Raw genomic sequence first — 26,429 nt, forward strand, 5'->3', positions numbered from 1 at the left:
AAGTCCTCATTGAAATCAATGGAACATATTTCTGAGTAGACTTGTATAGGACTGGACTGTTATCTGTGTGTTCTTGATTTGTTGTTTCAGACTGTATTACTTTACATTCATACTTGGGGCGGGGGGGGCAGTGTTAACTAATTTTTATTGATTCTTCCTTCCCCCCCCTCTTTCCCCCTATCTCCTTAAATGCTTGCTATCCCCCCCTGATTTAGTATCAATCACAAATCTGATTCTTGTTTAACTACCACCTTTTCCCTGTTGGTATTCTGGGTCTTTAGAAGCAGCAGGACAGGCAGAAATGTAGCAGGTTACATTTTTCTCTAATATGAAAATGAAATGATGGAGTGGGGTGGGGGGGCATTGTTAGCCACTGTTAAGAGGCACAGAAGCCCTATCTTTAAGAAGGGTTTTTGCCAAGAAGATATGGTCCCCTCACTTCCTCAAAGACCTTATCCTAGATATTAGCAGCTACTGATTTAAGCTGCACTCCTGGGCATACTTACCTAGAAAGTAGTTCACTAAATATAGTGCAACTTCTGAGTAAAGCTGTTTTCCATACCTCTGAAAGTGCCATCTTATGCATGTTCACAAGGAAATACTAGGAAATACTAGGAAATAGGGCAGCAATCCCGTACAGATTTAACTTAGAGTAAGTTCCATTGAACTCAATGGGCCTTACTTTTGAAGGATAAAAATGCATATTGTTGCACTGTTCATCCTACTGCCTTCAGTGGGGCGTACTCTCTAATAAGTATGCATAGGATTGCAGCCTTGGATACCCTGGTCACACTCACTAGTGAGTAACCCCCATTGAATACAATGGAACTTGCTTCCAAGTAAACATCCACAGGTATTCTCTTTTAATGTGCTTGCTCTTCTTCGTCGCAAGAAACATATTCGCGATTTCAGGTACGTCGGTCGGTCGGTCGGTCGGTCGGTCTGTCTGTCTGTCTTTCTTTCTTTCTTTCTTTCTTTCAAGGTTCTTATAAAACTCTGATTCCGAGCATGACGGTATTTGTAGTTTAGGGGGCCGTCCCCGAACGTGAAGTGCGTCAGCAGCGCGTTTCCCTCCTTGTAAAGAAGAGGCGCAATACGCAATGCCTTGTGGGAATTGTAGTACTGAAGTCAACTTTGCGCGATGGGGGGAGAAGGGAAGCTGTTTACCCGACAGCCTCTGCGCGCGGCCACTTCCTCTTTTGGTTGCTAAGTGACTGCAAAGGCGGTAAGTTTATTTCGGGATGAGCGGGAAGGGTTTAGGGTATTGGTAGGCCCCGGAATAGGCGTCGTGAGTGTAAGAGCATTTTGCATATTTTTGCTGTTTTAAATTTTTGTATATTGTTTTTAAATGTTTTTATCTTATGAGAACCGCCCAGAGAGCTTCGGTTATGGGGCGGTATACAAATGCAATAAATAAACTCCATTAACTGTCCTTTGAAAATTGTTCCTAGGTAAGTGTGCCTAAGGCTGCAATCCTTCACGCGCACTTGCCCGGGAGTAAATCCCATTGAAAAATAGTGGAGTTTCATTTTTTTGGCTGTTAAAGGTACTTCTGAATAGACATGTACAGGATTGCATTGTAAGGGGGTAATCCTACATACGTTTATCTAGGAATAAGCCCCAGTGGGGTTTCAGTCTTCGGTTGTTAATAGTACAGGGAAACTTTTAGGAAGCTGCCTCATACTGAATCTGGCCGTAGGGTCCACTAGCCCAGTATTGTCGACACTGATTGGCAGCATCTCTGCAGGATTTTAGGCAGGAGGTTGCTCTACCTGGAGGTGCCGGGAATCTCTGTATCTGAAGTGGGTCAGCTGTGTTGTTGTAGAACTCCCTTTTGAATGAAAATGGTTGCCAGGTCTCTGCCAGGAGTGGCTGCCAATACCTTTAAAATTCTCGGAGGCATGATGTGAGATGCCAATACCTTTGCCTCTTTCCCTGCCTCTCCTTTAATTCCTTCATCCACTCTCTGCTTGCTTTGGGCCAAAAGAGTATGGGCACTGCCAATACTTTGACTGGCTTTTGTGCCTCTAACAGCAGCTTGATCTACGGACATAGAAGACAGCGATGTTTTTTACTCCATGCACTTCCACCTGATCTTTAAAGATGAAGCTGCTCTTAAAAGGCACAAGAGTAGGGCGGTCCTTTTTCTAATCAGTTGGCAACTGTACCTTAGGTTAGATTATTAACCCCACCTGTGAGGCTTGTCCAAGTACTTTTGGGAAGCATTGCAAAACCTAATTTAGGATGGCTTTCACCGGCTGGGGCTAAGAGTGTTGTTTCTAAACTTTTCTGAATTTAAAAATAGGTTGGACTAGCAATTAAAATAATAAATATAGTCATATTGGCTGACCTCAACATTTACTTCCAAGTGTGTCTTATTTTAAAAAAGTTTTCAACTCCTTTTGGCTTGAGAGAGTCCCAGCTGCACAAAGTAAAGTTGCACCAGGCTGATTTCTCCCAAGGTTGCCAACTTCCTTTCTGATGGGGAATCGTGTAACTTTCACAGCTGCATGACAGACAGAAATTCCATTTGCTGAATTTTTGTCTGTTATGTTGTTATTAAGAGGGCAGGAGCCTGTGTGTGGGAAAAGTTTGCAACCTGTGCTCATGTCATAAATGAAGCCAACTTTTTTGTCTTTAGCGATGTTTGCTAGACTTTCACCGCACAAGGAGTGTTTATAGGAATGCAGGTGTAGAGTTTCTGTTGGCTTTGAATTTCGGCTTGGGTTGGAGGAGATAATCCCAGAACTTCCTCTCAGATCAGAATGGATTGAGCTATATGTCAAAATATGCTGTACCAGATCTTTATAAGTTGCTAGACTTGTTTGTTTGGGGTTTGTTTTGTATCATACTGAAAGCTTAGCATATGTCGGCCATTTCACACACATACACACACACACACACACACACACACACACACACACTACTTGTCAACAGACTTCGGTTTGCCCCCTCTGATTGTCCTCTGGAGGGAGCTCCAGCCAGGTTCACTAAAATAATTACCTGGTTTGGAATACAAATGGATCCATCTTGTAATGCTTATCCCCTAGATTGCTTGGATGGGTTTATTAAAACACTGCAAGAAAACATTAGTATGCACAGGGCCACCACTTTGCATGCTTATCAGAAGACAAGTCACACTGATTTCACTAGGACTTGCGCTCGGGTAAGTGTGCAAAGGGCTGATGTCTTTCCAATGGTGGCTCAATGTTACATCCAAAATATTTGGCACTTAGAAATGCAGTTGTAGTTCTTAGGCTTTTACAGTATCTGACATTTTAAAAGGTCACACAGATGGAGCTGAGGTTTGGAGTAAATATTTCTGTACCAAACTCAAATAGCTGTCTAGAGCCAGCTTGGAATTGACTACGTTATTTAGTCAGGAAATTGGGAATGTTGTTTCTTATCAGGCTCTTGGTATACCACCAATGACTAACCACAGGTATCTATAGTCAAATGAACTAGTCACATTTGTGGCCTTACTTGCAGAGCTGGGCTAAGGCATCCTTATGAATTCACTTATCAATTCAGCAGTAAGGGAATATGTGGATAGCTATTCCCAGTATCAGTGCAGAGTTGTTGCTTTATATCAGCCGTAAAGATTCTAAGTGTGTATTATGCTCCACACAGCTGCTGTTGTATCTGATGCATGGACTGCTGGTAGTGGGATTACCTCTTTGGACTAGCTTGAATAACTCTTGGGTTTTTCTCTGAAATTGTAATTCAACTGCCATTTTGAAGCATCCTAGCAATGCCACCTAGCTTATAAGCAGAAGGAAGCAGCTGCTGCTGCTACACCTGCAGAGACATGGAGCACGTTGGGGGCTAGCACAAGAGAGAGCTGATGGACAGTGTGGTTGCCCATTCCTGTTCAGGAGGATAGGCTGGGTCTTGTGAGAGTTCGGATGGCAGCATCTTGTGGGGCTTTCTGCAGAGCGCAGAGCCTGTCTTTGTTGGCCTGTATGTGTTTCAAGCCTTGTTTTTTGCATTTAGCATCTTCTCTTCTCTCCCCGCCCCACTGCCCTCCATTAGTTGTGTATTGTGTCTGCTGATAGGTCTAGATCCTTCAGGTTTCTCCTCACCTTCTCTCTTTTGCAGCAGGCAAAATTCAGTGGGACTTGCTCTAATATTCTACCCAAGACCAGACTCCTTTATGCTTGTGTCCATGAAAGCATGATCTCATGACCTGTAGCATCTAGAAACTTTGAAAGGAGAGAGCGATACAATTTTGTTTTTGTTTTATTGCCAAAGATTTCTTATTCTGTGTAAACGTCTTTACATTTTATTTTAATTCCTGGATAACTATATATAAAACACTTCCTCCCAATTCCAAACCTTTTGTTTAGCAAGAAGATCATAACTATCACTTTTTACATAAAATCCCCCCCAAATATACCAAATATGCAGTGATGGGTGTGGCTCAGAAACAAAGCATGCATATCCAACTAGCCCCAAGTTTGCAAATGGTCTCCATAACTTCAATTTTTGCTGGAACTATTGCAACCTAGATAACAGAGGTTACAAGCATGCATGTCATCTGGGATGGGGGTGGAGAATGCTGGTTTCTAGTTAGGAGGAGTATGAAAAATTAAAGAACCAGAGTAGATGGATTTGCATCAAGAGTGCAGTAAAGTAACTAACTTGGAAGATCTTCCACAACTGATGACCCCTGGAGGAAAGGACTGTGTTAGCTATAGACTTGACCAACTGAATCTTGGAATGTAGCCGTAGGCTTGACTGGAGCTTTGACTTGCCCTGATCACATCTGGTACATGTTTCACCTGGAATGATCACATGGGAAGTGGGGGAGGCGGAATCTGAAAATGCTGAGATGTTTTTCTTTTATTCCTTGAATGCTGACAACTGGGACTTCTGATGCCAGAAAGCAGGACAAGCCAGGAAACAGACAAGAACATCTACATTCAGGGAAGGCTCATTCAAGCCTTAGCAGGTGCCATAAAGTAACCCACAAGCTATTTATTTAATCCCATCTGGGTTGGAGATTTTCTCTTTGTGCCACCATATTAAAATGCAAAGCCAGTCTGCTTTACGTGCCAAGCCACAGTGGCATTCTTTAAACCGGCCAACCTAAAGACGCTACTTCGAAACCAAGCACGGGAACACTGATGCAGCTTTAACCCTTTTCCAGCGTGTGAGAGGCTCCAAGCTTGGGGTCTTCAGATGCTGTCTCACAGTACCAGCAACTGCGTGAGAATAATCTATAGCCCCTGATGTGTCTGAATAATATGCGTAGTGGGAATGTAGTTTGTCAAGATGGAAATGCAGGATGGGTGCTGTGTTGAGAAGGAAGCGAAGCTGATCTCCAACCACCCAAGCAAATTTCGCACTGTTGCAGAGATGGCGATGTTCAGCAAGGATTCTGAGTACCAGGCAGGTCTCTAGTAGCTGCCTAGTTAAATTATCCCCGCCTGGTTAAATTATGAATGATGTACTTCCATGTCAAAGTGTCACATTCAAGGAAAGAGTTATTGTGCTTTATCATGGGAGACTATTTTGAGGTGGGGTCCATGGAAGACTTAACATACATGAAGATACTTAAGACTTTGGTTCTATTTTAAGGCTTTGGTTCTTCCACTCTAGGTCTTATTTGCGGATTTGTGGAAGATCAATAACCCATTTGGAGGCAAGTGTGTAGTGGACCCCTTTGGATTGCTTTCCATTTTGATTGCAGTCCACCCCTTGCTGGCTCCCTTTAAGTGAGCCAACCCAAATAACTACAGTATTACACAATATACCCATTGAGCCTGTTCAGAAAACACAGTAAGTCATGGTTAGGTCACTAACCCTTTTGCAGCAAGTGGTTAATGTGCGTGTTTAAACTGGTTATGTAGCCACCATGGTTAGGAATGGTTCACATGACACGCTAAACTATGTTTAGCTCAAAATGCTGTCTGAACAGGGTCGCTGAGTTTGAAGAAGCACAGAATGGATCTCCGATATTACTGTACTTTCTCAAAGTGCCTGGTAGTATGTTAGTCAACGTTAATGGAAGCAGTCATTGAATCACCCTTTCTGTGGGTCATCTGCTAATGCAATGTATAGTGATTTTAGGAACCAGTCTTCATGCTTGTTAATGTATTTTATTAATGCATTTTTATACTGCTCATTAACAAGTTCTCTGGGCAGTGTGCAGAAATGTTCTTTGTTAATGTTCATTTTTGTTTCAATAGCAGGATTCGGGCTACAAAATTGTTAATGTTTCTTCAAGCATTGCAAAGACGTGAGCGTAGCCAGTTTAACGACATGCACAGAAGAACCCTGGGGGAGTGGGGAGGAAAAATAGAGAGGGCAGTCCTTTTGTCTTTTGTCTGGGTGAACGTGAGATTCTATAGTTTTGGTGTAGGAAAATAATTTCTGTTCCTGGCTGCTGCTATTAATTTTATCTGTCTCAACATGTCTATATAAATATTTCATATTTCTAGGCACCTTCAATTTTTCAACCTTTTTTTTTACTATATCCCTATTTAGCATTGTTAGATGCAGTTTCATGACATCCATTTGGGCTCTGTTTTGTGGTAGATCTCTCATATCCGACCATTACTTAAATTAGATGTATTGATCATTATATCCCCAAGGCTGAAGGTAGTTAGCATCACTTCATCTGCTGTCCTACACCCAGGAGTAAGTCCCATTGAATTTGGATAGGCTTACTTCTGAGTTGTGAAGGATTCCAGTGTTAATCTCTCATTCTTCCTTGCAATATTATTATTATTATTATTATTATTATTATTATTATTTATTTATATAGCACCATCAATGTACATGGTGCTGTACAGATTACACAGTAAATATTACAGCAAGTTACCATTTTCTTCTAGGCTCAACATTATCCAGTGTAGCAGTAGAACAGCGAACTCCGGTCATCTCAGATTATTCTTGTTGGAAATCTTACCTATTTGTTAGTGATTCTCAGGCCTGTAGTACAATTTTTCTTACAGATTGTTCACTTCAACCCATTCTGCATGCAGGAGATGTGACCATGCTCTGCCTATGGTCAAATCTGTATTTAAAGCAAGGCATATTTTATGGATTAGATGTGGGAAGGGGACAGTCAGCACTGCTAAAATCAATATGGGCCAGGGTTTGAATATCTTTTAAAGTAGCTTTCAATAGAAGGGAGAATTTTGGCATGTGCAGGTTCTCACTTGAAAGCTGTACACAGTTCTCTCATCAATTTGACAACTATGTAAAGACATAAAAGCCCTGTATTGGATTTGGCAAGCCTAGCTGTACTTTGCACCCACACCTTTTTTTAACTGTCCTGTCCTACACATGTATATTCAGAAATAAGTCCCATTGTGATAAGTGGGGTTTAGTTTTAGGTAAGTGTGCCTAGGCTTGCAGCTTTAGTGATGCATCTTGCTTTCACCATGGTTTTGTGTCAGTTCTTGCATTCGTGAAAAACGGAGTAGAGAAGAAATTTTGTGTGGAGAAGCCGTCCCCTGCTTTCTCCTCATCCTTCGGAGGCATTTCAGTTGACACATACTCCACAGCTCTTCTACCAGCTTCCTGGCCCATCTTCATGTACTGGCATGTCAGAGAGCTCTTTTCTTTATTAAAGAGCACCTCCATTTGCTTTGAAAAGGAAGAGTAATGCAGTAATGACACCTCCATTAATGCCTTTAATGACACTTTCAAATGAGAAGAAAAGGGATTTAGACTAAACATTAGGAAAAATGCTCGGATGCTAGGAGCTGTTTGAGAGTGGAACACACTCTTTCGAAAGGTGGTGGACAGAGATTTTTAAACAGCCCCACCTATCAAGGATGCGGTAAGAGCAGGTTCCCTGCATGAGCAGGAGGTGGACTAGATGAACTTTGATGTCTCTTCCCAACTCTATGGTTCTAGTCGTTTTCTTTTACGTCTTTTGTTTTGTAATTAGCATAATACACTCCTTGTTCTGATAATGCTTCAAGCCTGTGACAATCTGACCAGTCACTCGATCTTTTTAAACTGTTCATACGCCGACTCTGTTTCTTGTACTGACAGTAACTACGTGCTCACCATTTTCCTGTGTGGGAGAGGTTTTTCCCTTTTTACTGATTGTTCTTTCCGATCAAGATTGTTATTTGTGTTAGCACCGTTTGGTCCCTGCTGAAATATACAGGAATGGTTCCGATACCCTGAGGCTTTGGAGTTTTGTTATAGACTTTACAAATATTTGATAACGACTGGCATATTCCATACATGGCTCTTCTGTTTGCACACGGAAACCAAGGCTTAATGTCTGTACTTCACATAGCCTTTTCTGAGAAGGGCACTAGGGTTCCCCTAGCCTCTAATTACTGAGAAAATAGGAAACCTCTCTGCTTTTTTTTGCCTTGGAGGGATGCAGATCTTAAAAGGAAAAGAGGTTAATGCTGGTTTCTCCTTCCCTGCTAATAAAATAAGCACAGAAAAGGCAGGAGGGCAAATGTGTTTGCTGGGAGGCCCTTTTTGCTCTCCTCCCCTGTGCTACGTGGGGCAGGATACAGCTTTAAAGACATGATTTAGTGGGCAAAAAGCAGGGATTCAGCCTGGGTCCATTCAGCATGATTTTCTCTCCCAGGCAGAGGGGGAGTGGACTGTCTCCACCTATCCCTGGGGTTACAGATGGGATTTGACATGTTAGCTACAAATAGCCTATTAGATTGTCACAGCAGTCAGCATAACAGAGTTGGTAGCGAGGAGCCATTTCTGTTCTGCTGATGACCACCGGCTCCACTAGGAAGGGAGTTTCACTGTTCTGTGTGGGGATTTTAGGACTTGAACTGTCTTCCCAGCATGCAGTGCAGATGTGACTGATGTGCAGGCTTAAATAAGTAAGAACTTGCTTTGGCTACAGGCATGTAGCTGTCTGCTGGCTTGTGATGGGACTGTCTTACAACAAGTACAAAGATGCTCTCACAGATCAGCCGGTTGATTTGAGCCCTTGAGACAGTTGGATTTTCTCCCCTCATGTGATTCTGCCCAGTTTTCATAACTGCACTACTACAGGGTAGTCCTTAAGTGCATTTTGACCCATATAAATCCAGCCAGTCGCTTGCTCTTCTCTAGGCAAAAGCTGTCTTTGAATTTTTGTGGCCGCGCAAGTGCTTGGCTGTTAGAATCGCTCTGAGAGATGCGGGAACGGGAATGGCTCCACCTTTGATCAGTTGTTCCTTGGAGTCATACAATTTTCTCTGGAGCAAAGGAATTCATGCTGTTTGTTACTCCATGGTGCAGCAGCGTCAGTGAATGGGATGCTTTCACAGGGGAAAAAACACACAAAAATTGTTGCCTTGGCAACTGCACACTGGAAAAAACAAGCGCCGTGGAATTTTCCTCCCCATGTGCATGCAAGAGCTAAGGCGCCTGCAAAGAATCCCTTGTTCTGAACCCCGGCAAAGTTGGAAATCCAGGAGATGGGGTGGTGGTCCTGCTGCTATAGACCACTTGCTGAGCTTGGATTCCGTCACCTTTTGGAATGGCTTTTTGTGTTGATGGACGTACAGAAGCTGAAATATTCTTTGGGCTGGATTAACCAGTAGTCTACACATACTGTAGAGGCAGGCACTAGTCTGTATGAAGGATAGTCCTTTCCCACAGCCACAGTCCAGAGCTCTTTTTTTTAATTTTATTTTTTTAAAGTTCCATAGCTGAGAACATTGTGGCTGATTTCCTGGCCATTTTGGCAAGTAAACAGTGTCCAAATTTTCATCTTAGGGCAATGAAAAGGGCTTGGAGCCTGTGCAACCCAAGGACCAGAGTGACAATGTACATAGATGCAGCAATATATATATATTATGACATTTATATCCTGTCTGTCTCCGATGTTGCGACTCTGAGGGGTTCCTAGGTTGTCTTCTCATCAGGCAACAATCAGAGCTATTTAGCCTTAGCAAGGTTGCTGCATCCTGTGTACTGAGAATGTGTCCTGTGATATGGATGTTTCCCTCTTTCTAAATGATTTACCGTGACTGCCTTTGTGGACTCTCCTTAAATGCCTTTTTAACAATCCGTGTAATATGGCGGTGAAAAGAATCCGACTTCCTGGGCACATGGAAGGAGAAGGGGCCATGAGTTAGACTGGTGCAAGGCCTGCTTAGAATACGGCTTCTTGAGCTCTTGCATCCTTTAATTTAGGCTGTCTGGGTTACATGTCTTCAGTTATTGCAGGGACACAGAATATGAGAATCTGTCTGCTTGTCTCCATGTCATCTTTATGTTGGAGAACTGGTGGTGTAGTGGTTAACTGTATGGGCTGGCAGTTCTCAATTTTGCCCAGAGCATGCTAGGGAGCCATGGGCAAGCCACTGCATCTCAGCCTCAACTCTCTAGCCCCGCTGTAATATGGGGCTAATAGTGCTGACCCACCTTAAAAATATATATATTTTAAATTTTATTATTGCATTTATATCCCGCTTTTTTTCTTCCAAGGAACCCAAGGCGGCTTTTGTAAAGATGACTGAGTTGATAATATAAAGCACTTCTGAGCATTTAAGGAAAGGTTTAATGTTTTTTTTTTTTATCATGGAGCTTTACTTCCATTGTATCTTACATTTCTATTGAGGGCAGTCTTTAATCTGCAGGCATGTCATACCGGTCTAGATTATGGTGTTGAAGATGTAATTGGGTACCTTATCTATATAATTGAGGAGAAAATCTTGGGATCTTGTGGGTGATTTGGGGTGAAGGTTGAGAGGAAACCTTCTAGCAAACAGTTCCCTGTCTTCTATTAAGCCAGGGGTGGGAACTTGCAGGCTGGATCTGTCCTGTCACTTAACTTCAAAATGCGTGGTCAAAATGTAGATTGGGTCCACTGTCAGCTGACCCGATCAGCACCTTATAAGCTCTCCTCTGATGGGTGGTTTTTATATTTGTGTGGCCCCATTTTTTTTCTATAGGTCAATGGCCCATGATAGGAAAAAAAGGTTTCCCACTTCTTCGTTAAGCATACTCTTTGTCATCTTAATTCTTCTTCCTTGATTCTTAATGCCTTCCTTTCCCTCCTTTCTCACTTCCAGCTAAATCATCATTAGCAGAAATAACCAAGTAGAGGAAAATAAGGGAACCCCTACAAACTCTTGGAAAACAAATTATGCAAAATAAGTGAGCATATGCCAACATTATTTACTGGGATCCTTTTGTTTAGAGCACAGACTTGGGAAACCTTTCCATGAGGAAAGCAGGCAGAGACTGCATCCACAGCGCAAGCAAACTGCTGTCTGCGAAGCTGAAAACCCTGGAGTAGAGCGATGGATCCCAAGTATGATCACTGGTGTGTACCTTTGTCAGGGAAGTACTGGGAAGGATGCCCCAGGGGAAAAGGAGGAAGATGACTTGACCTGATGAGCTTGGCTGGGACACCTCTAAGGAGAAACAAGATGTGTTGGTGTGTGTGTGTATGTATGTGTTGGGGTGTGCGTATGTATGTAATTGGCCATGCTATTCCCTCGACTGTAATGGTCATTATACATTACACAGAATGAGGTGGTGGTATTCTGGACAGTACCACGTCAGATTGGGAGAGGTCATGTATTTTGCATGCTCTCCCACGTTAAAAGCTTTTGCATGTAATAAACATGAACTTCAGGGAGAGCCATCTGTCAGGTATGCTTTAAGGTGGATTCCTGCATTGAGCAGGGGGGTGGACTTGATAGGCCCCTTCTAACGCTTCTATTCTGTGATTGCTGCTACCCACGCCTTTTCTGGATTGTGACTACCTTTCAGTACTGGGCTAAATGGGCCTTGTGGTCTGTCTCCATATAAGACCACTCCTGACTTCCACAAAATGCAGCAGCTCTGGTGTCTTCAGACCAAGCTACATGTTACATTAAATGTGCTCTTGCATTTAATGTGACTTTTTTTAAAAAAAACAAATGGCAGGTATGGAGGGGACCAATCAAGACCGGTACTGTGAGAAGCAGGCATGGGGAATCCATTCCCCTCCCACTCCGTGAGCCTTATAAAAAGCCCCCACGAAGCTGCTATTTGCGTCGTGAGGGAAACTTCCATTGATGCCAATGGACGCATCATAATAGAGCTCCTCCACACCTGCTATCCTTGAGTTGTTTTTATTAAAGGCAACAATGCATTTAATGTTATGTGTAGTGCAGCCCTTCACTATGTTCGCAACACACTTCCAGCTGAGTTGGAACATGGTGTTTCCCTTTCGCTTCTCTGCAATGTTGCCAGTAGTCTTCCTCCAGAAGGACACTCTTCTCAGTTTTTCGGGAGACCAAGTGCCTTCCCCCTTGGTCGGGCTCTTGTGGGATATAAGAGCATCAAAACTACTGGCTCTGGTTCAGAAGGTTTGGGATCGCATTTGTGTGTGTGGCAAGGAATGACTAGTGCCAGGGCTAGTGCTCTTGCTAACTAAGGTTCCTTGTTTGCCCGCCAGTCAGGCTGTATTCTCCACCCTGGGAAGCCCCTTTTTGGAGACGTCCAGTTGCCGGAGCCATTACCACCCCTCCCAGGCACAGCTACTGAGGCAGGAGCAGCAAAACACGGTGAGATGGGGAGAAGGAGATGAGTTGGGCAAATAATGCTACAGAGTCACTAGAGAAAGCAAATGTCAGCAGGAGGTTCAAACTGGTCTTTGAGAGCCCTGGTGATCCAGCCCTGTGGGATGGCCTGAAGGGAACAGCATGATTCTTCCCACACGGTCTTGAGTTTCTAACTTTGAACTGCGAGCACAAACTCTGCTTCCTTCTCTCAGGCCTGAATATTGGGCATTTTCTGTTCTTAGGGCTTATCAACCACCTTGCTGCAGGATGGGGCGGGGCTTTGCATGGGAAGAGCCGGTGTGCTGTGGTGGCTGGATTATTGGAGTCTGACTGGAGAGACCCACATTCAAATCCTTGCTAGGCGATGAAGCTCACCTGGGGCTCTCTCTTAACTCGCTTTTAACCAAGCCGTCCTTGCACAGTTGTTTTGAGGATGAAGTGGGAGGCCATGCATGATACCCTGAGCTCTTTGGAGGAAGGGTGGGATAAAAGTGTAACAAAGTGTTGCTGGGTGGAGCTATAGGAATAACAAGCCATGCTTTGTCTGGGTTTTAATGCTTCTGGAAAGTCATTGGGATCGCAGAGTTTGAAAACTCTTTGCTTTCCTTCCTAGGTTCTGAGCCCATCTCGTTTTCAACGCAGGAATTGCTCCCACTCTGCCAAACAGGCAGAAACATTGATTCCTCCGCAACAGACTTCCCTGCCTGACTCCAGCTACCAAGACGTGAAACCCCCTAAGTCCGACTCCACAAGCCCCTTCAATGAGTCCTGGCCCTCGACGGAGCGCAGTTCTTCCTCCGTGACTCCCGAGGCAGCAAAGGGCCTTCCCTCAGAGCAGGCATCAGGGACCAAGGCCCTGGCCTCACCACGGACTCTGGACTCTGTTTCAGACAGTGAATCCATTATTGCCAGGTGATCCACTTAGCTAGGGATCCCTTCTGTGGGGTGGTTGGAGGTGACAGAATGAGAGAGGTGACCGGGCTCTGTGGCTGAAAGAGGGACTCATTTGGTGGACTCAATCAGTTCTCTTGTTCGGTTTTCCTTTGCTACACTAGGCAACCATTTTGATCCCAAGGGGCTGCCTGCAGTGCCAGGTGATGGGTTTGGGGACCACCCACACACTATGTATACAGGCACGTATATGCTGCACACACTGTTTGCCCCACCCATCCACATTTCACCATGCCGGAATGGAGATGTTTAACCTCTCTCCCTGTCCACTGAGATCAGGGGACAGATGACCGGGTTGGTGGTACTTCAAAGCCTTTCTTTCCCTGCCACATCAATCCTGAGCCAGGCTGTGGTTTCCTCGCTGTTATTAGCAGCATGGAAACATGATCTCTGGGAGAGCAGTGAGGTTAAAGCTTCTCCCTGCCCTCTCCAGCAATCCAGAGCCCGATCACTGTTTCCACAATGCTAGTAGCAGCAGGGAAACAGACATCTGCTTCCTGGCCCCCAGAGCTGATGGTTGATTAGCTGGGGAAAATGTACGAGGTGCCGTGGGGCTCCAGTGAGCTGCGGAGGGAGTAGGCAGTGGCCACAGGTCCATATGTGTTTTACTGGTTTGTCCATTTCAGGGTGATTACTACATACTTGCAAGATCATTGTCTGTATAGGTGATATATGGGCTGTTCACATGACCCGACAGCCCACCGTGGGCTATTTAATCCATGGTGAAGCTGCGGTGTGTGCGGACGCCATTTTAAATATGCACACACACACCCCTCACTCAGAGGATGTCGTGTTGTATGAACCCGCTGAGAGTAATCCTCGCATAACCCATGTTCTGTTTTAGAGTTATGTGAGGGTTGTTCTAACCTCACATAACCCACACTTGCTGGGTTCGCATGACAAGGCAACGCATGAGTGGGATTGGCTGTGCAAGATAGTTACATCTTTATTCCAAGAAGCCTCGGATTTCTGTTTTTGCTTCTTTTAAAATTTTGTTTTAACTGTTTTATTCTGTTTTTATTTTCATTTTACCTTGTACACTGCTCCGAAATTTTTCAATGGGGAGCGGTATATAAATATTCTAAATAAATAAATAAATAATAAATAAGATAGTGCCTGTGGGTGCTGCAGTGTGTTGTGGGTTAATTAACCCACGACACGCTGCAGTGCATTGCCTGAACCCAGTCAAAGTATCTCTTTTCCTTTGGCAGGTATATTGAGCGATTCCGTTATGGGGAACCCACTACCCGTGGAGAACGCTGGATACCCAGTGGACATTCTGCTCAGTTCTGGTGGCTTGGGCACTCATTTTCCCCAGAAGGCAACATCTCCAAGAAAGAGTCATCACCATCTTCTGGTATTTAGGTCCAACGGGAAGGATGAAGTTATAGCAAACACAACATTTTCATCAGGACAGGTCAAGCTGAGTGAGCCCAAGGAAGGTCCTGATTTCCCTCGTGGCTGAAAAGCTGTCCTATTATTATTATTATTATTATTATTATTATTATTATTATTATTTTTTATATAGCACCATCAATGTACATGGTGCTGTACAGAGTAAAACAGTAAATAGCAAGACCCTGCCGCATAGGCTTACAATCTAATAAAATCATAGTAAAACAATAAGGAGGGGAAGAGAATGCAAACAGGCACAGGGTAGGGTAAACAGGCACTGGGTAGGGTAAAACTAACAGTATAAAGTCAGAACAAAATCAAGTTTTAAAAGCTTTAGGTTTAGGTCCTAGTTTTAGGGTTGGCTGCTCTAGGTAGAGAAAGTTTTATATTGGGAGCTTGTGGATTTGGGTAAGGACACAGACAATAAATTTGGTCTTATTATTTTATTATTATTTTTTATTATTTATTTATATAGCACCATCAATGTACATGGTGCTGTACAGAGTAAAACAGTAAATAGCAAGACCCTGCCGCATAGGCTTACATTCTAATAAAATCATAGTAAAGCAATAAGGAGGGGAAGAGAATGCAAACAGGCACAGGGTAGGGTAAAACTAACAGCTGTAACAACAGGAAATGCAGTTGCTTAGCAGTTATGGGAAGTGCACATGAGGACCATATTACATCTGCCCTGGATTGCATTGGTTGCCAATTGCTTTCCAGGTGCGATTCAAGGTGTTGGTTTAAACCCCTAAATGGCTTAGGACCTGGCTCTCTAAGGCACCCACCTGTCTTTCTATGAACCTGCCTCGATATTAAGATCTGCAAGAGAGGCCCTTTTGAGAGTGCCGTGACCCACAGAGTCCCGTTTGTTGGGCATGCATGAAAAGGTTTTCTCCTGCGTTGCCCCCAAACTAGCGAATGTGCTCACTTTCTTGACCTTTTGATAGGCTGTGAAGACGCATCTTGTCAGTTTAAATGAACATGTACTTTTAATGTTTAAAATGTGTAGTTTTAATATTTTACTGTTTTTACAGCTGTTTTTATTGTGTTAAATTGTTGTACGGCTTTTTAGCAAATAAGGCGGTATATAAATGCTAAAAAATAAATCCCTTCTCATAGCTCCTCCCTCTCAGAGAGATACATATGTGCCAAGATTAGTAACACAGCTGTTTTATTCCTTCATCTGTTTTGCAACTATCAGTTAGATACATGTATGCTTAAGAGTTTTTAAAAGTCACCAACAGGGCTCATGTTTATCTGCTGCGAGGGGACACTTTAGGAGGCGCTTGGGAAAGCTATGGCTAGGATAGAGTTTTGCAGGCCCATGGATGTATATGTGTGGGAGCCAAGAATATCTTAACTGATGGAAGTATCCTGAAGACTAAGCGTTGGCGCTTGGCAAAGATGGCTCAACTTTGTGAGTCCTTATCTTTTTAATGAAGATGTCTCTTTGCAGACAGTAGCCAGAGTGAAGTGAGACCATCTCTTCTCAGTCCAGTTCTGGACCAGTTTCTCTCGGTGAGTAAGAAGGTACTCTTTAGGAGAGAAGAAGGATCATTCTCTATCTATTTCTCTATCTCTCGGTCTATCTATCTGGGAGACATAACGCAGCCTTGTTGGTCTCCCCTATCCTCTTGCCAACTCACTGGCAAATTCAAAGCCACAGGGTTAAGGAATATTGTACTTGAAGAGGCTTGTGTTCAAATCCCTGTTCAGCCATAAAGATCAACCTCAATGAATGACCTTGAGCCAGTCATGAAGAAGCTTTCACCTTCTTCAAAGGCTTGTTGTAATGATAAAATGGGATCCTCCCATGTATATTGCCCTGAGCTTCTTGGAGAAAGGGCAGAATACACATGCAGTAGATAAAATCACCTACGTAGACTTGGCTGCATGACCCTTGTCCCGCTTAGAGCACTCATGCTGCTCTGGGCAGAGTAAATGTGGGATTCACTGCAGCATTTCCCAATTTGCAGGATGCTTAGTATTGGCCCCCCAGTCAGATCCTCGCTCTTTTTCAAGAACGAAGGGTCTTTTTTAAACTTCTCAATTTGCGCAGGGAGCCTTGTTTGGCTGCTGTCCTTGGCAGGCCAGCAGACAATTTTTAATCTGTCACAGCAGTTCCTTGCCTGTTACCACTGTTGACTATTTTGCCTTCTCTACTCATCTCTTGCCTTCTGTCCATTTGTTGGTACTGGAGAATTAATGTGCTTCTTTCCCACTGGATTTGATTGTCTTCCCCATGTTAGACAATGAGCTTTCACACCCTGAAATCTACTTGCTCTAGTGCCAGAATCCTAACCTTTCCCCTATGGGCAGGGGTGAGCAACCTCTTTGGCTGATAGCTGAGCGGTGGGGAAAAGTGGGCCGGAAACTCCCCAGCTCTGTGGACTACCCAAAGTATGGCCAAGGGCTGCATGTAGCCCACGGGTTGCAGGATGCCATATGTGCCTTATAGAGCTTCCTCCCTAACCCCTTCCTTTGCATGCTTTTTGTAGGGAGACTCGCAGGACACATCCACGCTGGACCCGGAGACTTTGAACCTGCAGGAGAGAGCAGCCAGACTCTTGCATAGAAGGTATTGAACTCCCTTGTATTTTACTCAACTTCTAGCATAGCCTTCCCCAACCTAGTGCCCTCCAACTGTTCTGGACTTCAACTCCCATCAGCCCCAGCCAGCATGGCCAGTGATTAAGAATGCTGGGAGTTGTACTCCAAAACTTCTGAAGGGTTGGGGAAGGCTGATCTGCCCCAGTTTCCACTGGGCCTTCCAGCCCTTCCTACTAACTTTACCCCCATGTGTCTTTCTGCATGCAGCACGTCCCCTTTGAGCAGCTCCAGGTGCGTAAGCTTGGAAGGGCTCAACTCCACCCCCACGTCCACTATAACAAATGCCAATGCAGATATGTCTGGATGTGTCTCTCAACACCTTGCAGCACACCAACACAAAGGTAAGATCTGGGTTCCTTCCTCTCAGGGGGACTCCAATGCTGCTGTTGTGATAGAAATCGAGGACTCTGAGACGAAAGGGAAGCAGCAGTTGTTCATCAGCGGTGACACATCAATATGCAGCCCTTTAAGATGATCAACCCAAGGTGATGGACCGTTGCATTTTCCCCCAACAGCCCCTGCAAATATCGCAGTTATAACAACTCTCTCTCCCCCCCAGGTAGCGTGAGCGCTCTCCCTTGCCATATCACTCAAATGTCTCAGCTGTACTCTTCTAAACCAGAGGATGACATTCTGTTCCAGTGGCGTCTGCGCCGGAAGATGGAGGAAGCAAGCAAAGCCGTCACTGTGATGGCCCCTGGAGCATGGAGGAGTCATGGCATCCAACCTACCTGTGCTTCCAGCATGGTAAGAGTTTGAGGTGAATGAGTGATCTAGCTTGAGATCTGGGAGCTAAGGTGCTAGAGAGAGAGACGGAGAGAATTTTGTGGTGTTCTTGTTGTTGGCGATATTTCAGGTGTCAACGATGTGTGGTGTAGCATCAATTGCAAAACAGCAGCTTTTCTCGTGGCTTTATTACATGAAAGATGGCTGATTCTGCAACACATGCATGCCAGCCAGGAGTTTTTTTATCTTGAGAAAGATCCCAGCATGCAGCACAGGTTATGATTTTTGTGACAGACAGCAGTGAAGTGACAATACTTGGGAATCTTTGGAAGAACCACTTGGGTTGCTGGCTAAACAGATGGATGAGGCAAAATAGAGAATGCCCCCCCCCCAATCACATTCCAGTGGACATGTAGTTAACATTTTGGTTTGCCGTTGTTTCACTCTTTGCAGCTGCAAGGCCTTGAAGAAAGTACAAGTCTTTGGTGCATAATAGGATGAGGAAGAATAAGGAATAGGCAGGTGTGGGTGTTGAGAGGACCAGAGATCTTGCTAACTTTGTTTATGTTTATTAATTTAATATAAAGATTTGTATTCGGCCTATATGCATGTATTACTCAAGATGGCTTACAATAACACATCAATGATAAAAGTATAGACAACAGATATGGCAGATAAAATACTGTCTTCAATAAAATGACTTCCACCTGGAAAGTTAAAAATAGAAATGTCATCGCAAGTAGGCAGAACGTCATCTGAATCTCATTAGGGCAAGTTCTTCCACAATATTGATGTGGCTGCTGAGAAAGTTCTATTATTTCTTGCAACCAACCATGTTTCTTTCATGGGTCGGACACGGAGGAAGCCTGCCCCACCTGATCTTAACGAGAAGATCCGTTGGAAGAAACCTTGAAAACGGTACACGCTGTTTGGGGCCACCTCCATCTTTCTAGCCGCAAAGATGGCTGTGGCTGTCTTCTCTCACCTTTTCAGTCCTTTGATGAAGTGAACGACTTTTCCCATCATGGTATTGATCCTGTGGCCAGCTCAGTGTGCTCCCCTAGTGGTAGAAGTGAATGGAAAAGTTTGAGTTGGTGTCAGTAATTGATAACTTGTATTTGCCAATTCATATCAATATAGGCATATTTTAAAATTCATATTATCTTTTTAGTACATTCTGAATACTAAGCAGGGCCATTCTGGTTTATAGCTGCCCGTATACCAACCTACATGTGTGCTCACACAATTCTGGTTAAAAGCACCTATCTCTGTGGGAATATGCAAAGTTAAATTAAAAAACGAACACAGTACCTACAACTCAGTTGTATTTTTTTCTACAGGGTGAGACTGGCTTTCCCTTCATCTTTGCAGTACCTCTTCTAGCTGACCAGCTACATGTTTGACAGATGTATTTAGCAGCAGTTCCATTTCTGATTTCAGCCTTGCCCCTCCCTGCATTTTAACTGCATTTTAACTAAGTCTAAACTGCTTTTAAAAAATCTTCCAAGCAAACATTCATTAACTTATTTCTATTTTAATTGGAGCCAGTTCTTAGAACTCTGTGAAACAGCTCTGGGGATGGGAAGGGTTTTTGACGTCACAGGCACTAGCCAACTTCTGCTGCCAACCAGCTGAACTGATTTTTAACCAGAGCTTGACACTGGAGTGGATTCAGTGTGTTTGATGAGAACATACTGAATGTGCTTCCAGAATGCAGGTGTGGGTTGGATGTATGTACCCAATCTCATATTGATTTCTGATGTGTTGCATTTTGGCTATGTCCCAAATAATCAGTAATGTCTCCACTTTGGAGCAGGATGCCCCCACTTAATACAAGATGGGATCTGTGGTAAATTTGCATTTAGTTTTCTTTCCTGCCTTTTTGCTATACAGTGTAGACAGAGACTGGCTGTTCCTGTTCTGTATGGTGTCAAATCAGATTTGCTCATCTGGAAAGGCTTCGGCCTGCAGCGGGATGGGTGACTACTTGTGAATGTTGTCTGCTATGGATTATTCACAAAGGACATGCAGGAAGCAAATCTAAGGCATCTTCTCACTACTCCATGTCCCTTTTTGTCTTTGTTTCCCTGCAGGTGGAAAGTGCAGCTCTGAAGTCACCAGAACCTGCCTGTTGGAGGACCAAAGGTAGAAGAGTGTTGCCAACATCTGAGTCTCAGCTAGACATGAAATCCACAGTTGTTGAACATCATCCCTGTTGCTGCACAGATGCTATGAGAAATGGGCCAAGCTCCAAGCAGCCTGTAGAAACTGCTCCTTACAGCAATGGGATTATGGTAGTTGGAAGTCCTAAATCCAACAGAGAGCAGGAAGTGAGGGAACTAGCCCCACAAAAGGATCCTGTCCCTGCATTTCTGGACTCTCCTTCTCCACCAAGGCCCGCAGGAGCCAGCAAACATTCAGGCCAGAGAACTTCATGCCATGTTCAACGGGCAGCTCAGCCTGATGAGAGAACGCATGTTGAGCCCAGAGGAAATCAGAGGCCAATCAGATCCAAGCAGGTCCAAGCAAAACCAGTTCGAGACTCTGAAGAGCCACCAAAGAGCCCCCCAAAACATTCTGTTCGACGTGTCTTGGGAGAGGTACGGACATCTGCATGTCATCACAATGTATTGGAGGGGCCTCTCTTGCGATCGTGAGCAGTTCAGCTTGGATGTAAAAAGCATCTTTCTAGCCTTCATGGTTGCAGGGAATAATGCAAACACTTCTTGTCAGTTACTGCTAGAAGTTTAGGAGAGAAAACTCGGCTGAGGATTCCGCTAAGCTTGAGGAGAGCTGCTTGACTGGATGCAGACCCCTCCCCAATGCTACGTGGACACTTTTCTGCCCTTAACACATGTTTCTTTCCCTCTGATTCCCCCCTCCCCCCCCCCCCGGCCTCCCAGTGGGTTCTAATTTTTTCTACTCCTCCCCTTGTTGCTAAAAATACTAAAGCCAAATGGTGAAGCACCCTCACCTTGTATTTCACGAGAACAGTGGCTTTCAAACTTCGTTCAAGGGAGTTCCGAGGTTCCTTGAAAGTTTATCTTGGGTCCCCAGCAGGGAGATCATTTACGGCAGGGACGAGATTCCCTAAAACATAGCATGCCCAGCACTGCTGATCCTCCCCTGCAAAGCACAGCCAAGGAACATGTGTTCTAGGATATGCTGCGAGTTCACATAGGGGTAACGGGCCCAACAAGCCTGGTTAGGGTCCTGTGCGAAGTGAGTGTTGGCATCACTCTGGAGCCTATACCTACAGAAAGAGAAGGTGATCCATCATGGAGCAGCTACGTATAGCTAAGTGACCATCCAGGTTTTGAGGGAACATCAGGAAGGGCAGCTCTGGGCTCTTCCACTTCTGTTCTTATCAGGAGGTATCGAGGACAGGCAAAGGTTTAACATCTCTCTCTCTCTTGTGTCCAGGTGGTTTCTGAACGGCTTTTCTCCCCCCCTGAATCTCCAGTTCTTCATAGGGACAAATCGAAAAGGAGCTCAAAGAATTGGGGCTCAGAGGAGGTGCTGCCAGACACTGTTGCTGCTCCTTCACATCCTCAGCTCCTGAACATGGCTGCTCAGTTACTGGAGCAGGCTGAAGGTAGGATAGTTGGGGGCAGGTATCTAAGTTACAGGGAGCATACAACTCCCCTGTTACAAGAGCTCCACTGGCTTCCGGTCTGTTTCTGGGCACAATTCAAAGTTCTCGGTATGAGCTATAAAGCCCTCTATGGCTTGGGTCCAGTTTATCTGAAAGACCATATTCTCCCATATGAGCCTGACTGTGGTCGGAGATCTTCAGGGGAGGCATTTCTCTCAGCCCCACTATCATCACAGGCATGCCTGATGGGTATGTGTGAAAGGGTCTTCTCAGTGGCTGCTCCAAGGCTCTGGAGCTCTCTTCCCAGGGAGTCTAGACTGGCTCCCTCCTTGTTACGCTTTCAGAGACAGGCAAAATCCTTATTGTTCCAGCAGGCCTTTGGGAATACTCTGGACCTGTGTTAATGTATTGGATTTTTTAATTGTTATTTTTAAAAACGTTTTTAATATTACAGGGGATTAATTCTATTTTAACTTTTATAAATTTATATGTTTTAATTGTATATCTTTTAATCTTGTAAACCACCATAATATAATAATAATAATTTTAAACAATTTTATTGTGAATTTTTAACAAAATAAAATCCATAAAAGAAAATTAATTTAAAAATGAAAAAAACATTAAAAAGGACATATGCGGCTACATACTTCAAAAGCCTCAGTAACAGTAATAATAATTAATAATAAGTTTCATAGAGCTTTTGTCCTGCACATACCAGCACGTACCTTTACTTTCTGCCTATGCTGGTGGGCAGGTAATGTGGATTCAGGCTCCTGTTCACTCGCTGGTCATCTCTGGCATTGGGGGCAGGTGGGTGGTGAGCTCTGTGTGGAGTTCTATTAGGCAAGCAATGAGCTAATTTGAATTTTACAACTATTTTGACTAAATTAGCGCAGAGCGGTAAAGCAGCAGTTTCTGCAGCTGAAACTCTCCCCACGGCCTGAGTTCGATCCCAGCGGAAGCTGGTTCTCAGGCAGCCGGCTCGGGTTGACTCAGCCTTCCATCCTCCCGAGGTCGGTAAAATGAGTACCCAGCTAGCTGGGGGAAAGGTAATAATGGCCGGGGAAGGCAACGGCAAACCACCCCGCTATAAGGCCTGCCAAGAAAACATCAGCGAAAGCTGGCGTCCCTCCAAGAGTCAGTAATGACTCAGTGCTTGCACGAGAGGTTCCTTTCCTTTCCTATTAATGGTGGGAAAGGAAATGGGAATATGGTTGATGACGGAACAAAGAGCACGCATGAAGCAGAGTGTTTAAAGGCAGAGCCTGCGCCAGTTTACACAGCTTATGTGCAAAGTGTACAGTGCCATGTGCCCACCCTGCGTCCATCTACACGTCCAAATGGAATTGGCACAGCTTCAACACAAATTACAAACAGCCAAAAGCTGTGTTCGACTTGGGAGTTCTGTGACATAGCATTGAAGTTGTAACAGGAGACCTTTGTCACAAGGTGAGAAAGGTATGTTAGCCCTTGAGGTGGGGTAGGTGGATCAAGAAGTCTGGAGCCAAAGGGAAGGGAGGCATGTGAGGGAGAGACTGAGCAGGAGAAGTGGTGAGCATTTAGGAAGTGGGATCTTTGGTTTTAAGGAAACCAATAACTGGCATCTGGGATGTGATACGGCGTGGCCTTGATGGGAAAGCCTCCGCATGGAGGTACAGGGGAGCTCCATGGACTTGACTGGGTGGGAAAGGTGGTGGCTTTTCAACAGCAGAGATGTTTTTTTTTTCTGTTTTGCAGACTCCGATGGCGCAGAGTTTGAGGATGATCCCCTGCTACAAGTTCTCAGGGGCCAGAGGGAGCTGCTGCACAGCCAGCTGAGGTGGGTCACTGCCCTTCACAAAGTGGTTGGCGGCATTCTCGCTTGGATCGCTGCTGTTTCAAAGTTTTTGCCTGTTGCTGGGCAACGGTTCCCAGCAGATAGCAGGCTTGGGATAAGAAAACTCGGGTCTTTCTGGACAGTCCCCAATGCCTTTACCTTGAAGCCTTCTGGATAACTGGGACCAGGTATTAATAGTAGTTATGTCCCTTCTGTCTGTCTAGTCGCTAGTGTATAGACGCAAGACAAGCTGCTGTAAATAATTTCTGCAGACATTGTTACAACCCCCTGAAGAAGACCTAACAGAAAGCAAGAGGCCGAAACGCTTTGGGCTTATTCACACTAAAGTTGTCTACAGCATCCTGAGACGTTTCTCCCCTTTTCTTCTTTGTCTTGGATGCTTACCCGCCTTGCTCCCTGGTGTCCACTCCAACATCAAGGTGCACTGTACTATGGATGTTTCTCCTTTTTTCTCACCAAGCTTTAAAAACAGCTCCTTCAAAGGACTTAGTTAGAATTTTTCATCGTATTTTTATCCTGCTGTTCTTCGAAAGAGCTTTGGATGGTGTATATGGTTTTAACGTTCTAATCTCTCGACCAACCCTGTGTGGTAGCTTAAATTGAGAAATAGTGACTGGCCTAAGATCAGCCAGTGAACTTATTGGCTGAGTGGGGATTCGAACCTAGGTCTCCATGGTCCTAATCTGACACTCTAACCACTGCATCACACTGGTTCGCCATAAAAGATGGCTTACGTTGGTCACCATTGGGCAGGATTTATGGCTCATGTTCATGTTGATTCCATCTTTCTCTCCTAACGTGCTCTTTTGAGTATAGACAGGACACTGTGTTTAGTAATTCCATACAAACACTCAAAAGCAACAATACTCTGCAGAATTTGTAGTATAGACAGGACACTGTGTTCAGTACTTCTATACAAACACTCAAAAGCCCTGCAGGATATATGGAGTGCAGAATTCAGCTTCTTAATCCGTTAAACAACAACAACGTTTCTAGTCCTGATGGCTACAAAGTTAAGATTGCCAGGCATTTCCTGTATGCTTTCAATTTTGGAGATCAGAGGTATGAGCAATTTGGGGGGGGGGGAATGTCAGTGGCCATAGAGAGGAGTTTGGCAGCTTGCATACTGTTTTGACTCTTTTTGCAATTTTCTCTTTAGTACAAAGTACACACGGCCCTGGTGATGGGATTTTGCTGTCTGATAGTTCAGTGCTGTCCTACTGCTTCAGACAAGATGCAGCTGCCTGACTTGACTGGACAATTTATCCCCTGATGGCTGTGTTCACTGTGACTGTGTTAACATAAGTGCCATGCTGGATCAGACCAAGGGTCTATCTAGTCCAGCACTCTGTTCACATAGTGGCCAACCAGCCATCGGCCAGGGACCAACAAGCAGGACATGGTGCAACAGCACCCTCCCACCCATGTTCCCCAGCAACTGGTGCACACAGGCTTACTGCCTCGGATACTGGAGAGAGCACCCAACCATCAGGACTAGTAGCCATTGATAGCCTTCTCCTCCAGGAATTTATCCAATCCTCTTTTAAAGCCATCCAAATTGGTGGCCACCACTACAACCTGTGGTAGTGAGTTCCATAATTTAACTGTGCGCCGTGTGAAGAAGTATTTCCTTTTATTTGTCCTGGATCTCCCACCAACCAGCTTCATGGGATTCCCCCTGGTTCTAGTATTTTGAGAGAGGGAGGAAAATGTCTCCCTAGCCTCATTCTCCACACCATGGATAATTTTGTACACCTCTATCATGTGTTAACTCTGGCCTCACACTCTGTGTTGCTTTGGTGCCCTCTGGCCCTCAAAGGTGGTATACATTTGTGCACTGTTTCCATGCAGAGCTGTGGATCTCCGGATGGCTCAGCTAGAAGATTACCATTCTGACCAGGACTTCTCCTGTTGATGACAGACTCCTGCATGTTCTGTCCTGTGTCTTGAGTGCCTTGAGAAGGGTCCCTTTCTCCTGCTCTGTTCCAGGCACCTCAGATGACTTCAACAAAAGGATTTTGGGAGAGGTTCTTAGCAACACAACTAGTCCTTTTCTGGTTTGGCTGTGCTGCCTGCACCTAGCAAGCTGATATATTCATGGAAACCAACTGGGAGCACAAAGTGACCAGGCACTGTTGTGTAGGGATGTCCCTAGTGCATAAAACAGTGCTCTGTTTCCATGGTTTCACTGTATGTTTTTGTGTTGAGTTTAAAATAAAAGGGTATTTTGGGATCAAAATGAATTGTGATAATTTGCAGTGAGACAACCTATCCAGTACTCGCCTATCTAATGATACAGTGGGGAATGGAGTCCAAAGCCCGGCATGGTCTGACCCAAAGCACAAGGGGAACGGTTTTTAAATTGACGATAGCCACTGTTGGAATAGCTATGGTGGGATAAAAATTCCACCACCAAATAAATACAATTTATTTTACTTGCTTTCATATTCCACCATTCCCAGGCTGTCCAAAGTGTCTTACATTTGAATATAAAAAATCCATGTAACAATCAGAAAAACATCCAATAAAAAACAATAAACAGGAACACGAAAGCATTGTTAGCACAAAACCAGCAACAAAACTCAGTTGGGCAAGGCACAAGAAAACATACAGGTTTTTAAACAGCTTAGGTTCACCTCTCTGTGGAGGGTGATCCACAGTTTGGTGCCCTGTTTCCAGTACTCACCTGTCCTCTAATAGCAGGGACTGCTTGAGCAGTGCTGATTACTGCAGCAAATAGCTAGATTGGTACAGGAGAAGGCAGTGCTTCAGGTATCCTGGCCCTTTAGCTTAGTTTTCCTGTGGGTGCTTTTCTGTAAATAAT

The 26,429-nt window shown here is 44.5% G+C and overlaps 1 protein-coding gene across 2 annotated transcripts; it reads left to right on the plus strand.

Annotated features, from left to right (window-relative positions):
- Nucleotides 1–1,210: 1,210 nt before the first annotated feature.
- On the plus strand, nucleotides 1,211–25,832 carry PROSER3 (proline and serine rich 3). 2 transcript variants are annotated; one of them, XM_063139642.1, is made up of 13 exons: nucleotides 1,211–1,225; nucleotides 11,135–11,260; nucleotides 12,383–12,491; nucleotides 13,102–13,400; nucleotides 14,651–14,796; nucleotides 16,294–16,355; nucleotides 17,336–17,415; nucleotides 17,655–17,788; nucleotides 18,007–18,194; nucleotides 20,267–20,773; nucleotides 21,597–21,768; nucleotides 23,506–23,587; nucleotides 25,457–25,832. In XM_063139642.1, the coding sequence occupies exons 2-13, from the start codon at nucleotides 11,238–11,240 to the stop codon at nucleotides 25,518–25,520; spliced, it is 1,866 nt and encodes a 621-aa protein (XP_062995712.1). In that variant the 5' UTR covers nucleotides 1,211–1,225; nucleotides 11,135–11,237; the 3' UTR covers nucleotides 25,521–25,832. The 2 variants fall into 2 exon arrangements, with proteins under 2 accessions (XP_062995712.1, XP_062995711.1); XM_063139641.1 differs by lacking the exon at nucleotides 1,211–1,225 and adding an exon at nucleotides 4,899–4,951.
- Nucleotides 25,833–26,429: the final 597 nt, after the last annotated feature.

The sequence above is a fragment of the Elgaria multicarinata genome, chromosome 13, assembly GCF_023053635.1.
Source record: "Elgaria multicarinata webbii isolate HBS135686 ecotype San Diego chromosome 13, rElgMul1.1.pri, whole genome shotgun sequence".
NCBI classification, from domain to species: domain Eukaryota; kingdom Metazoa; phylum Chordata; class Lepidosauria; order Squamata; family Anguidae; genus Elgaria; species Elgaria multicarinata.